The following is a 13,810-nucleotide window of genomic DNA, read 5'->3' as shown; positions in this document are numbered from 1 at the left end:
AATGCAAATGTTCTGAGACTGATATATGCGCCGAAGGGACTTTCTCATGTTGGAATATTAACAAGTAAAAGAAAGAAAGTGTAAAATAATGGAGTCATATGGAAGTTTTCCCTAATTGAAGATACTCCCTCTCTCTTTGACCTTATAAAACCAATTTCCATTTCATATCACTTTTAATACGAGCTCAATTAAAAGGTGCAGAGTTATCGTCTCTCGCAAAAAAAAAAAAAAAAACACTTCAAACGCACCTTGAAGATTCTGCAAAAAGCAACTTATTACTTTTACTTCACTCGACTCAAAAAACGAATCCAATTTCTCTGCTGTTTCCGCTCGGAGAATACTTGGCTCTAATTATAACCAGAAACTCCCGGAGTCGGAACACTGGGTTATGCAGCTTTTGTGGAGAAGACAAGGAAATTTATAGTTCGTAACATAAAGTCAAGCTCAAGACTCGGGGTGCGCATTGTATGGGGAGAAACTAAAATGAAATTATGTCTACACTTGATTTAAACCATGGCCAAAGCAGAAAAAAAAAAAAAGAACGAACGAAGGATTATCTCGAAGATGTTCTTTCATATTTGACAGATAGTCGTCGCCTTTTGCTGCAACTTTCAAACACGATTTGCAGAGGTGGGAGTTAGTCACTAAATGCAGTTCTCGAGTCACATCCAAGTCGATTGTTCATGGGGTCAAGTCAAGTCTTGCTTTAGCCGGCAAGTCACCTCAAGTCACCTCAAGTTACTTTTCAAAATGTGTTTAATCTAAACTTTTTTAAATCTAATGGATTTGGATTTAAAGTCTAATTAATATTTAATCGCCACCAAAGTCAAAATATAGACTGTGTACAAAATTACTGGGACAGCATTTAAAGGACGGGGGGCCTACTTAAAAAAAATCACAAGTCTTTTAAACATGAGTTGCTTTTCTCTAAAACATAAATATAAAAAAATATTTGTATTTTTGTTAGTGTCTGGTAGTTTTTCTGTCGGATTCTTCTTTGTACTGTATTTATGAGAAGGACGAATGTTTGGCTGGGAAGCTACAAATGAACTGTCCCTCGGGGAGAAATAAAGTCTTCTGAATCTGAATCAAACACAGAGACGTCCTCCATGCTAATGTTAGCGTTAGCCTCAAACAAACACTCCAGCCCACTCTTAGCCACAATAACCCTAAACTTTGTCAGGATAAGAAATGGCTCTGTTTTATGGCCCTTTTGCTTTATTTTTTACTTCTATGTAAATGTGGCATTATCATTACTGTTTAATGAACTCTACAAGTTACATGAGTGATCAGAGGACCTAAAACACTTGAAAGCTAAATAGCTATAAATGCACTTTGCCTCAGTTACTCGAATAACTATACAGATAACAATAATACAAACAGTTGTTGTTGAATTCAGGTTTCGATCTAATTATTCTATAATTTAGGTGCAAGCATGTTTTGTTTGGTTTTCGATAAAAATACGATTAATTACAGACTGTGAGGAAGCCACGAGGGGTCGAAATGGGCAGGCAGACTGACAAGTAGAGAGACCAGACATTTATTATTCAACCAACGGAACTTCTCTGTGATACAGATGTCACACACAAAATGGCCCAGGTCAGGTTTTATACCTCCCCTAATGTGAAAGGACCTCCCACAGGTTAGTACCATTGCTTGATGGGTAAATTCCAAATATAAGTTTATCTGGTAAGTTTTAACATTTTACATAAAATGAATAAGTTTAGTACCAAAATGATAAGTGCTCAAATTAAATCAATAACAACAACGATACAAACCAAAAATCAAATGCAAAAGGAAACGCAAAGCAAAGTTTAAACTAGTTTCCTCCCTGCCACATTGTGCTCCCTGCGCTTTTAAAATGGCTGACAAAGACCACGCCCTTCCCTTTGTTCCCACCATGTGGTGCAGGTAAATTTGTATACTGAATAAATAAACCAAGTTTTAAACCGACAATGTGATGTAATTATTAACTTACATGAATCTGAGGATTATTGTTAGCTGATGGATATTGCAAAATAAATACTGGGACAAACCCACTTTGTCACACAGACCTGTAACCACTGCAAATAACCCATGAAAAAGAGACTCTGTTGTGGTGATATCTTTGCAGATCACATAGTTTTAATGAAGGAGTCTGAATCTGAGTATGAAGAGTTTTATGTCCTCACTTAGGGACGTGCAAACACCTGGTTATTAGACCACACTGTGTGTGTGTTACTCACCGGCCCGAATCCTCTTCGATCCTCTCGAAAGTGCGAGCCACGGCCAGATACGGCACTCTGCGAGGAGAGAATTAGCATGTCGTTAGCCGTGAGTTGATATTTTAGCATTCAGGCCATTAGGCTTACTCAGCGGTTCCCTGCAAAGACCAATTAGTGCGGCAGAGGAGATAGGCTTTGACCAACGGGGGTTATCAAAAAGTGACAAAAACAGCAGCCGCGATACGAAAAGGTCAGGCTGTCAGCGCGACGGAGCGGTGGCCCAACACAAAAATGTCACCGGGAATTTATCATAACAAGGGCAGGGTAAATAGCCGCGTCCAGAGAGAAAAAGAGTGTGTCCTTTTCAAAAGCCACAGTGAGTTAAAGCCACAGAGAAACTGAACTTTAGATTTTTTATACAAGCCACACTGCAAAACACTTGAAAACGCAAGCATGGTGAATAAAATACAAGCAAATGTCTTATTATGGGTGTTTTTATTCCTTCAAAAACATGTGACATAACAAATTAGTCATTAGGAACACTTTTGGTCATTGGTATCGCTGCCATTTTGGTTTTCGTTTCAGCTTTTAACCACAGTTGAGTCATAGCAACATATAATAGGGAATATAGCGCAGTTTGGCTTTAAAGAATCTGTATCCTGCTTTCGTAGCCATCCCAAAGCAAACTATAGGCATTTATATGATATACTGTACCTCTACCACTATGGAGCACTATTTTTTGTGAGAAATATAAGTATTTTCTGGGGGTATTTTGCAAACCAGGAAGACATGATGTTTCAATTCAGTTAACTCCGCCCCCTCTCTCCGAGCTAATCCGCCCATGCAACATTAGCAGCAAGAAATATAAATATCACAACACAATGCAACACAGCTTCATAAATGGCTAACACACACAAGCTAACACGCGTTTTGTTAGGTAAGAAAAAAGAACAGGCGTGTCCAGAGTAGGTTAGAAAGAGCTCCTTCTTCACAACTTTCAGTGCAAACATGACATCCGTTCAGACGCTCAGGGGGTTTGTTTGTTTTGTCCACAGGGGCAGCGCCGGCGCCTCGGGCACTTCATTTAAAACAAATTTGTTTCTTTAATTCTTTCTTCTTTGTTTGACGCTATGACGTAATAAACGTCAGAGTGTCACAACTCAGTGGTTTTCCAGCAGAGGGCGGAGCAGCTGCTCAGAGAGCAGGATTCAGGAGGATTACTGAGAACTGCGTGAATGAAGCCAAAAACCACTCCAGGGGTGTTTTTGAAAAGGAAATAGCATAACAACATGGCTAAAATCTCCAAAAAGTTGATTATAAAGGTGGATATAAGGAAAACTGAAAGTCAAGGCTACAGACCTTTCTACTAATATACATGCGTTTCCAATGACGTCACAAAAGCTAAGGCCGCCATTTTGAGTTCGAAGTGGAATTATTCTGTACAACATGTAATAAAATCTTCACTAAGGGTGAAAATAAATTACAAAGGCCGTAGCATTTTGTATGTAATCCTAATCACTGCTCAAGAAGACGACTGTAAAAAGAAGGCCCCATAAGTGTCTCTGTGATTGTTACAGTTTAAACACCAGCCGGCGGTCTCCAAAATGGCGGTCACACCTAAAGAAGTCACGTGACAGAAAGGCATAGGAAAATAAGGGATTTAAAAGCTCAAATCACGAACAAAACAACCCAATAAAAAAGTTTTACAGTTTTAAGCAGATAAATACTGAAAGTGTAACCCACTGAAAACAGCTCCACGATACACTTATTTATTATTTTTCATTTAACTGGAGTGTTCTGTTTATCTCTAGTAGTTGATAAAGGTTAAAATTAAAGTTTGTTTTCTCTCAAAAAACCCATCTTCACCTCAAGAGTCACTCCGACACACTCTCAGAATCATTGTCAGCTCCTCCTCTCACAAAAACAAACAAAGTACGAGGGTTAATGCCGTTATTAATAAGAATTGGCGCTTACTTCTGTCCGTGTTTCCAGCAGGCGTCGTCTATGGGATGGTATTTCGGGCCAGAAGGATCGTAGTCTGTTTGTCCTGACGTCGCCCCGCTGGAAGAATAAAGTATTGTTAACTAGAAATGCAATGGCTGCGCCATTGCGATTGACTGCGGAATTGCGGGAAGCGAATGCAGAAATTGCATAAACTCTTCAAATTGCATAAATGGCTTAATTTGCATAAATTGTTAATATTGCATAAACTTTTATATTCCATAAACTGGTCAAACTGTTGAAATGGCCTCAGTGCTTGATTGGCAGAAGCTGCACAAATGGCTGAAAGGCCTGGAGTCTCCCCATTGGCTGGATTCCCCCATACACACCAATGCAAAAATTTCAAACTCTCGTATAAAAAAACTGGAAAACTGCAGGAGGCCAGTTTTTTCTCTAAAGCCACAAGTTGCAGAAGCTGAACATGCACAAAGTGCAGAAATTGCATAAAATGCAGAAAAAAGTGCAGAAAAGCATGGATTTGCGGCAGCCCCATTATAAGTCAATGGGAAAAATCTCCGACATTTCGGCCGATTGCGGAAAAAACATAAATTGCAGAAGTCCCAAAAGTAATAGCACCCTTCTCCTCAACATGCGGAAGGTTTTATGCATAACTTGCATAAATTGCACAAAGCATGAAGGTGCTGAAAGCTGGAGAAAATCGGGAAAAAGATGGAAGAGGAATAATAATAAAGAACATGAAAACCAATAATTGACTGCGGAAGAATTCCGCAGTCAATCAATTATGCGTCTTAGTTCCCTTGGACACCACAGGATCAGAACTTAACAAATTCAAAGCTCTTCTCTTCTACTTCTACTCTTCTACTTAGCTGGGTGCCGTTAGACGCAGCACGCAGCCCTAAAAAAATCATACAAATAAAAACTTTCATTTGTATTTGGTATATTTGAGATGAAGCAACAAAGTCACTTCTTTTGTACACTGTCCCTGAACAAACCGCATCAAAACTTTCAATACCAGTATGGTCTCTTGGGTACTACTGGTATTGAAAAAGCAAAAGATACAAAAGTAGGCACACACAAAAAATGATACAGTATCTTTAGAGACCAAGTTTTGATGCAGGTACAGCATTAAAAGGAAGTGACTTGGTTGTTTCAGTTCAAATAAATTAACATGATTGTCCTGTTTTCTGGTTCTAGATGACAAATACTTGAGTATAGGTTTTGAAAACCTGAAAGTATCGTTCAGGTACCAAGAAAAATCTGTATAGTATCCAGCTGCAACCACCAACACGCTCTCATTCATCCTGGTCTATTGTACATCGATCTACGTCCCCACTCTCACCTATGGTCATGAGATTTGGGTAATGACTGAAAGGACGAGATCGCGAATACAAGCGGCCGAAATGAGTTTCCTTCGCAGGGTGGCTGGTGCACCCTCCGAGATCGGGTGAGGAGCTCAGTTACCCGGGAGGAGCTCGGAGTAGAGTCACTGCTCTTTCACGTCGAAAGGAGCAGCTGAGTTGACTCGGGCCTCTGTTCCGGATGCCTCCTGGTCGCCTCCCGCGGGAGGTGTTCCAGGCATGTCCTATTTGGAGGAGGCCTCGTGGAAGACCCAGGACACACTGGTGGGACTATGTCTCTGAGCTGGCCTGGTGTCGCCTCGGGGTCAGAACAGCTGGAGGAGGTGTGTGTGGATCAGGAAGTCTGGGCATCTCTGCTGAGACTGCTGCCCCCGCGACCCGGCCCCGGATAAAGCGGAAGAAAATGGATGGATGGATGGAATCACTGATCTCACTCTCTGCTTTTGAACAGACACAACCAAGTCTGTTTTACTATAAATTAACTGATTTTAATTCTATATGATATATTGGGATGAGATTTGTGTATTTATCAATATTGGGCCAATTTAATGGCCATTAAAGGACGATATCTCCGGAATTTTATGCACTGTAAAAAGTCAGTCACAGTCAGAGCTTTGAAATGAAAATCTGTTACAAGTTTGTTAAAAGTTTTTATATTTTATATTTCAGACTTTTGCTCATCCCCAACTGGAACCGCCACCTTAACATGGTGGAGGGTTTGAGCACCCGAATGATCCTGGAGCTCTGTTGTCGGGGGCTTCGCGCCCCTGGTAGGGTCTCCCAGGGCAAACAGGTCCTCAGTGACAGGTCAGACAAAGAGCGGTCCAGAAGCCCCTTATGAGAGACTAACAGGCCTGGTTAGAACCATGAGGCCGTCCTTCTGTGGACCCACCACCTGCAGGAGGAGCCATAGGGGCTGGTGCCATGGGATTTCCCACGACAACGGACAAGTGGAAGAAAATAGATAGATGGACTTTTGCTCATAATTTCAGAACCACACAAGATTATCAGCCAAAATTCCCCCAACAACAGCCTGAAAAAACATATTTGTCGCCCTCCATTTACTGCCCTGTACATACTGTAAGTATTTGCTTTGTATCCCCGTCCCTGCCCCTTTAAGTGCACCCTAAGCACTTTCTGGCCAACATTGTAAACAGGAATTTGCTCTTAATGTTCCGCCTGATAAAATAAAGGAGATGAATAAACCGGAGCACCCGACACGAGCGCCGAGCAGACTTCGAAGAGCCAGTGTTTTCACAAAAACAAGCCGCTTTGAAATTCACTGCCAGTTTTAAGTAGAAAGTTTAATTATATTTTTATTGCTTTGGGGGGGGGAATAAAGCACGAGCAAAGTTCAGCTTGAATAAAAAAGTTCTCTCTCGAAGTAGTTCAAGTTTAGAACAACTTCAGAGGAATTGAGTATCCCATAATACTCACGGAAAAATAGCCTTTAAAAATGTATGACTTTTTTCATTAATATTTCGTTCTGACCCACTACTTTACATAATAATGCATTAGTTTTATCCAGCGCCTTCCCAGACACCGAAAGTCACTTTACAGGGTGCATTATGGATGAATCTCTCACGACGTTTGAAACAGGGCGGCACAATTCTGGGAAAAATAATATCTAATTGCAATTTTTCTGAACAGTTCTGTGACTCAAATTAGATTCACGACTCGTTTTAAAAATGTCCAGGAAAAAAAAACCTTTGAGAGGAGACGGAAATATGAACTGCTAAACTGTAGCACATTTCAGAACATGTTTGTAGAGGTGTAGACTACAAGGGGGAACAGGTTTACAGGCTAAACCGGTAAATATCTGTGTAAAACTACTTTGCATGAAAACACTTCACGTAACTTTATTTAAACAGGGAACACGTGGAAGAGCTTGGTAGCTTCTATCATGAGCTTTTTTGGAGCTATATGACATGTGGGAGAGGCTGCGTATGTGCTCCGTTTGCGTGACAGAGCGCACGCACAAAGACCAGACAGGTATATACGGTATTAACTCGGCTAAGGTTAGGTAAGAACATATCTCAGTATGTAAAAACGGTGGCCTATTCCTTTAATGTCACCTAAAAGCCTGTACTGATTCTTGTTTAATGTGTTTACATTAGTTTATCAATTGATATAAAATCGATAAATGGTGACATCTCATTTGCAAGAAAATTAAGTGTGTGTTGATCTCACACATTTACGTTTTCACTCAGAGAAAGACACTTTTAAGAAAGGGTGTTGGTATCGGTTAATGTTGAGTGACTCAAACCCCAGTGTCAGTATTGGAAGCAGAAGACCTGGATTGGTGCATCTCTCACAGAACTACCCGAACTACAGGAATGTTTTCAATGCATCAGCCCTATGGCCCTAATAAAGTGCCCCCTGATGTCACAGTTACTACAGTTTAGAAGCTTCATACACAGGATTATAGAACAGACATTAGGAAGAAATTGTCAAAAATATCGGTCAAATATATCGGCTGTGCATATCGGCATCAGTCAATAAAAATCCCCCAAAATGGCATCGGCCTTAGAAAAACCCATATCCATCGATCTCAACTAAAGAGGGGTTAAATCGGAGCCAAAAACAGGCTAAACCGGGTATAAAGAGGGGCTAAAGGAGTGTAAACTGTAAACCAGGGTTAAGCACATTACATTTATACAGTATAACAGACAAATGGTGAGAAGTGTGTTGCCCAATGACACAAAATGCATGGTCGCTGATTCACCACATCCTTGGTCCACTTTTGATATTGAGAAAACCCAGAGGATTTGCACTAAACAAAGCTCAGCAAGTCAAATGCTTTTTAATGTTAAAATGCTAAACAGAAAAACAACAGTGTCATCTTGGATCCATTTAAGATTAAGAAAACTTCAGCATCGTGATAATTAGACGCCATCTTCTCTTTTTCCTCGTTAAAATGCCACTCGTCCTTTGTCTGTCACCGAGGCAGTGACAAATAAACTGCTGCTGGATGAAAAATGCATGTTCTGTCTTTGGCTAACGTTAAAAATAGCTTGTCATTTTGAGGTCATCTTCCTCGGCGGCGAAGCAACAAATAAAGTGGCAGCGTTTTGTAAAAGCCGCGGCGGTGAACGGTGGAATTAGACGCTCGCGGTTATCAGTCTCCTGTCAGCGACGGTGAAGAATGTGTCTAAATGTTTTAAAGTGCCAAACGTGGAAGCATTCAGGATAAACCTCTGCGACGCGCCGAGAGGGAAAGAGCCAATGGTTTCAGATTGAGGTGGTGGGTGTTAGAGAAACAAATTAAATCACTATGTGTCATATTCAGTCATACAGTTAACGGACTTCCAAAACACAGCAAGAAACAAGCGCTATTGATCAATGATTACTTATTACTTAAAGCAGCACTAAGTAACTTGTTAACCTTCATAAATCCTTTCCGTAGTCTCTCTGGGGGTCTTTCATCTCCCCCTGGTGTCTCCGGGCTGGAGTCACCAATACACACTAATGGAATCACGAAGAAGAAGCTAACAGGCTAACGGACAAAGCTAACTGTGGGCTAGCGCCACTTAAACAGTATTTACAGCCAAGTTTGAGTGAAAAAAAATTATCTCTGTCCCTTTGTCTTTTCTGTCAGTGTAGTATTTACTCTCACGGACAATTAATGAGTAAAATTAAACGTAACATGCTACGACATGCTACAAGAGTTACTGCTTAAACCTCTTAACCCCCACCTGAACCGAGCACATTTTCTCCAGTTACCCAAATGTAAACGCTTCTTGAAAAAAGCATAAAAATAGTGACAAAAACAAGGATGAAAAAAGTAACAAAAACACGACGAGAACAAAAAAACGCTAAAACATGAGAAATAAGGGACAAAAAGTGGAATATACATGCATTCCACTGCATCTGTGTTGAAGCCTCTGAATGCAGTTTCCCATTCAGCCATTAGATTCATCACTGGAGATGGTTATAGGACCCACCACTGTGATCTTTATGCTAAAGTGGTTTGGCAATCTCTAGAACAGTGGTTCTCAACCTGGGGGTCAGGACCCCAAGGGGGTCGCGAGACAAATTTGGGGGGTCGCCAGATCATGTAGATAAAATACACCTATTTTTTATTAACGTATATTATTATTATTATTATTATTATTATTATATTTTACTGTCGCATGTGTGTGCTATTTTACCAGAGTGCCATTATATGTTCGTAATTTGATTAATTTTATTTTAGCCATTTGTTTTTTTCTTTGTTTTTTAAGAAAGCTAATGTTCCGATTTTTCACGGTGTGACCCGGGCGGGGGGTCACAAACCCTTTAACTGTTATAATGGGGGTCGCGGCTCCAAAAGGTTGAGAACCAATGCTCTAGAGGCAAGGAGGGAGCAGCACTGTCTGCTTCGTGGTTATTATTTGTTTAATCTTATAAACGTCAGGTCAAATGCTGACCAGCTGAGGTCTCAGGACATTTTGACTCTCGAGTCTCACCGTGTAAAGACAGAATGGGGAAAGAAGGCCTTTTACTACTTCGCACCAAATGTCTGGAATGAGGCACAGAAAACCTTTTATGTGGATAATCTCATGACCTTCCATCAGTTTAAATCCCTTGTAAAGGAGTTTCCTCCATGTGTCTGCTCTTGTTTTTAAGTTTTACACATTTTCTTAGTATTGTGTTATAGTCTAATCGTTCCACTGTTGTCTTATTGTAAACTGTTATCTACCTTGCATGTTTTAACAGGTCTCTCTTGCAAATGAGACATTGAGTCTCAAGAGACCACCTGTATAAATAAAGAATAAGAATAATTTGGATAAAGCCAAATTGGAGAAAGTGCGTTCAGCTAAAGTGGGAGTTAAGAGGTTAAGGTACATTTGTCCTCTGCATTTGACCCATCCTTTGATGCCCATCTCCAGATGTGGAGCCAGGCTGATGGTCAGAATCACCTGGCTGGAGGATTAACCTCCACACCGACACTTGCGCGGGTATTTTACACGAGAAGAAACTGACAATACTTGATAATATGACAAATGACGTCATGCACGAGCTTAATATAGAAGCTGCAGTTACATGTATGACCTGAGGTGGCAGTAGTGAGTATAAAATGGCTAACTTGCACCTAGCCCCTTTAAAATATGGCAAAATCATGCAAAAACACATCTCCAGGTAAACGCAACAACAATTCGGAACCTTCCAAAAACAATTGAGGTAAAAAACAACCTTCTTATGCTTCGTTAATATCCCAAAATAAACAATAAACCAACTTGAGATCGAGGTTCAAAGTCAAATCTACGTGTCAGTAATTCAATTGACAGCTTCCACTTCAGTATGGATTGTTCCAGCTATTTCCTTAATAGTCCTATTTCCCCCAGACTTCGAAAAACAAAGTAATTTATCCCGCAGCCAATAGATGCTTTTGCAAAACGGTTAAAAAGCCGCATCTACCCACTGCCAGGATTAAATAACTCGGGTAATTATTCAATTGGAGCCTTGTGCCACTTTGCGGAGGTAAATCCAATTTGTGCGTTATTGCTTGAGCAGTTGCTGAAGGAGAATTAATGCCAAATTTTTAGTCCGTATAAAACAAACCCATTTAAAACCGCAGCGATCTCACTCGGTTCATTTAGGAGAAGGCGCGGGGAAGGTATTTCAGCGGCGCGGGTCGAAACAGAACGGACAGGTGCAGCGAGGGGGAAAAGCAAGACAAATCTCAACACGGGCGGCCTGAGCGTTCTCCCTCACACGCCGCTTCACAACAACTTCTGGATCCGACGACTTCGCTCGTGTTGACGTCCGTAATGTTGTGCTACAAGGCTGTGCGGTTAACCTCTTAACTCCCACCTGAACGGATCCCATTTTCTCCAGTTTGGCTTTACCCTAATCATAAAGCTTCTTAGGAAAAAAGCACCAAAACAGCCACAAAAAATGAGAAGAAAACAAGGATGTAAACGCAACAAAAAAGTGACAAAAATTCAACAAAAATGTAAAAAAAAAAATCAACAAAGATGTGACAAAAATGTGACAAAAATTCAACCAAAAAGTGACAAAAATTCAACAAAAAATGACAAAAATTCAACAAAAATGTGACAAAAATTCAACAAAAATGTGACAAAAACCCCCAAAAATGTGACAAAAACTCAACCAAAAAGTGACAAAAATTCAACAAAAAAATTGACAAAAATTCAACAAAAATATGACAAAAAGATGACAAAAATTCAACAACAAAAATGACAAAAATTCAACAAAAAGATGACAAAAATTCAACAAAAATATGACAAAAAATCAACAAAAATTTGACAAAAATTCAACAAAAAAAATGACAAAAAATCAACCAAAAAATGACAAAAATTCAACAAAAATGTGACAAAAATTCAACCAAAAAGTGACAAAAATTCAACAAAAAATGACAAAAATTCAACAAAAATGTGACAAAAATTCAACAAAAATGTGACAAAAACCCCCAAAAATGTGACAAAAACTCAACCAAAAAGTGACAAAAATTCAACAAAAAAATTGACAAAAATTCAACAAAAATATGACAAAAATATGACAAAAATTCAACAAAAAAAATGACAAAAATTCAACAAAAAAATGACAAAAATTCAACAAAAATATGACAAAAAATCAACAAAAATGTGACAAAAATTCTACAAAAAAAATGACAAAAATTCAACAAAAAAATGACAAAAATTCAACAAAAATGTGACAAAAATTCAACAAAAAAAATGACAAAAATTCAACAAAAAAAAGACAAAAATTCAACAAAAATGTGACAAAAACTCAACCAAAAAGTGACAAAAACTCAACAACAATGTGACCAAAAAAAACATTAAAAAGGTGACACAACACAGCAACAACGCGAGGAAAAAGATCAGTTCTGTGAGTCTTAGCTTTCAAATGAGGTGTTACACAGACCTATATAATGGCCAAAGAGGACAGAATGCATTTGGTTCAGGCAGGTGGTAAGAGGTTAATGTTCGAGCGCCGCAGTTCAAAATGTCTCATAATGTGAACAATGATCTCCAAAAGGCAAGACGTTAGAGAGAGGACATTACATTCTAAACTGGTTTTGATCTTTTACCTCGTCAGAGTCGTCTCCCTTTGGCAAGTTTCAGAGCTGCCAACAGTGTTTCGATTCTAGTTTGAGGAATTGTTGTAATTTCTTCCTTACAAAAAGGCAGAACTGAGAGGTTTCTGTGCCGTCTAAAAGGTCCATCAGCAGATATTCAATAATGTATAGGTTTGGAGGCCTCCTGAGGTCGTCTATTGTGAATTTGAAAGTGTGTTTACAGGATTTCCCATTAAAGGGATATTTCAGGATTTTTGACATAGGGCCTCATTTCCTAGTTATCCAGAGTGTTGCTGATTTCTGGAGATGTTTTTTTTGTAATTCATGCAGTTCTTATACTTGAAGAGTTTCGTGGCGCTAGGCTAGTGCAAGGCTAGTATATTTCTATGGTATCAGCTACACAGCATTAAAAACAGTCTGACCCGCTCCACAGAGCACCTGAGACAAATCACTTATAACACCAGACTAACCATATAAATGTCTGTGTCCATAGAGTAATGTTTGGAATAAAACTGACCTGCATCACATGAATGATCGCATTTTGAGGGACTATTTTCGAGCAGATCACTCCGCCGCCGCGTAGCTTATACAAACACGAAGCTGATGCTGCTCAAATATAAGGTATTTTAAATGCAAAATAGTTAAAATTATTCTATGGCGGGTCAGACTGTTTTTAATGCAGGCTAGCTGATACCATAGAAATGCGCTAGCCTTGCATTAGCCTAGCGCCACGTAACTCTTCAAATATAAGATCTCCAGGTATTAGCAACACTCTGGATAACTAGGAAATGAGGCCCTATGTCAAAAATCCTGAAATATCCCTTTAAAGGAATATTTCAGGGATTTTGTTCTCGCAGCTCCTGTTGGCAGGTCTTGCTGACACTTCGACCCAGCAGAACTTTGTTGGGCAGGGCTGCGAGAACTCTGGCTGTGATTGGCTGGATTTTTAGTGGGCGGGGGTTATTTTTGGCAGAAGCGGGAAGCGAGAATCCAATGTTTACTTCCCAAGACCAGTGCGGCAGTGTTAATTTCGTCGACTAAAATATTTAGTCTTAATTTTAGTCAAAGTGATATTTTTTCCGACTAAAATTGGACTAAAACTAAATTAAGTTTCTCATGAGACGAAAACTATGACTAAAATGTCCAGATATTTTAGTCGACTAAAATCAGACTAAATAAAAATGAAAAGGAGAGACTAAAATCATCTGAACTTCTATTGTCAGTCTGAAAGAGCTTCATATCATTTAAATTCACACCAAATG

The 13,810-nt window shown here is 39.5% G+C and overlaps 1 protein-coding gene across 1 annotated transcript in view; it reads right to left on the bottom strand.

The window, feature by feature from the left end:
* Positions 1–13,810, bottom strand: part of lig1 (ligase I, DNA, ATP-dependent) — a 190,618-nt gene that overhangs the window by 148,629 nt on the left and 28,179 nt on the right. The window contains exons 9-10 of the mRNA XM_079561006.1: positions 4,179–4,265; positions 2,226–2,282 (exon numbers count right to left, since the gene is read on the bottom strand). Coding sequence (XP_079417132.1) covers positions 2,226–2,282; positions 4,179–4,265 — 144 coding nt within the window. The remainder of the gene's footprint in view (positions 1–2,225; positions 2,283–4,178; positions 4,266–13,810) is intronic.

Source organism: Gobius niger, assembly GCF_951799975.1.
Source record: "Gobius niger genome assembly, chromosome: 8".
NCBI lineage: Eukaryota > Metazoa > Chordata > Actinopteri > Gobiiformes > Gobiidae > Gobius > Gobius niger.
The sequence above is the reverse complement of the archived record's forward strand: the minus strand, read 5'-3'. Positions and strand labels throughout refer to the sequence as shown.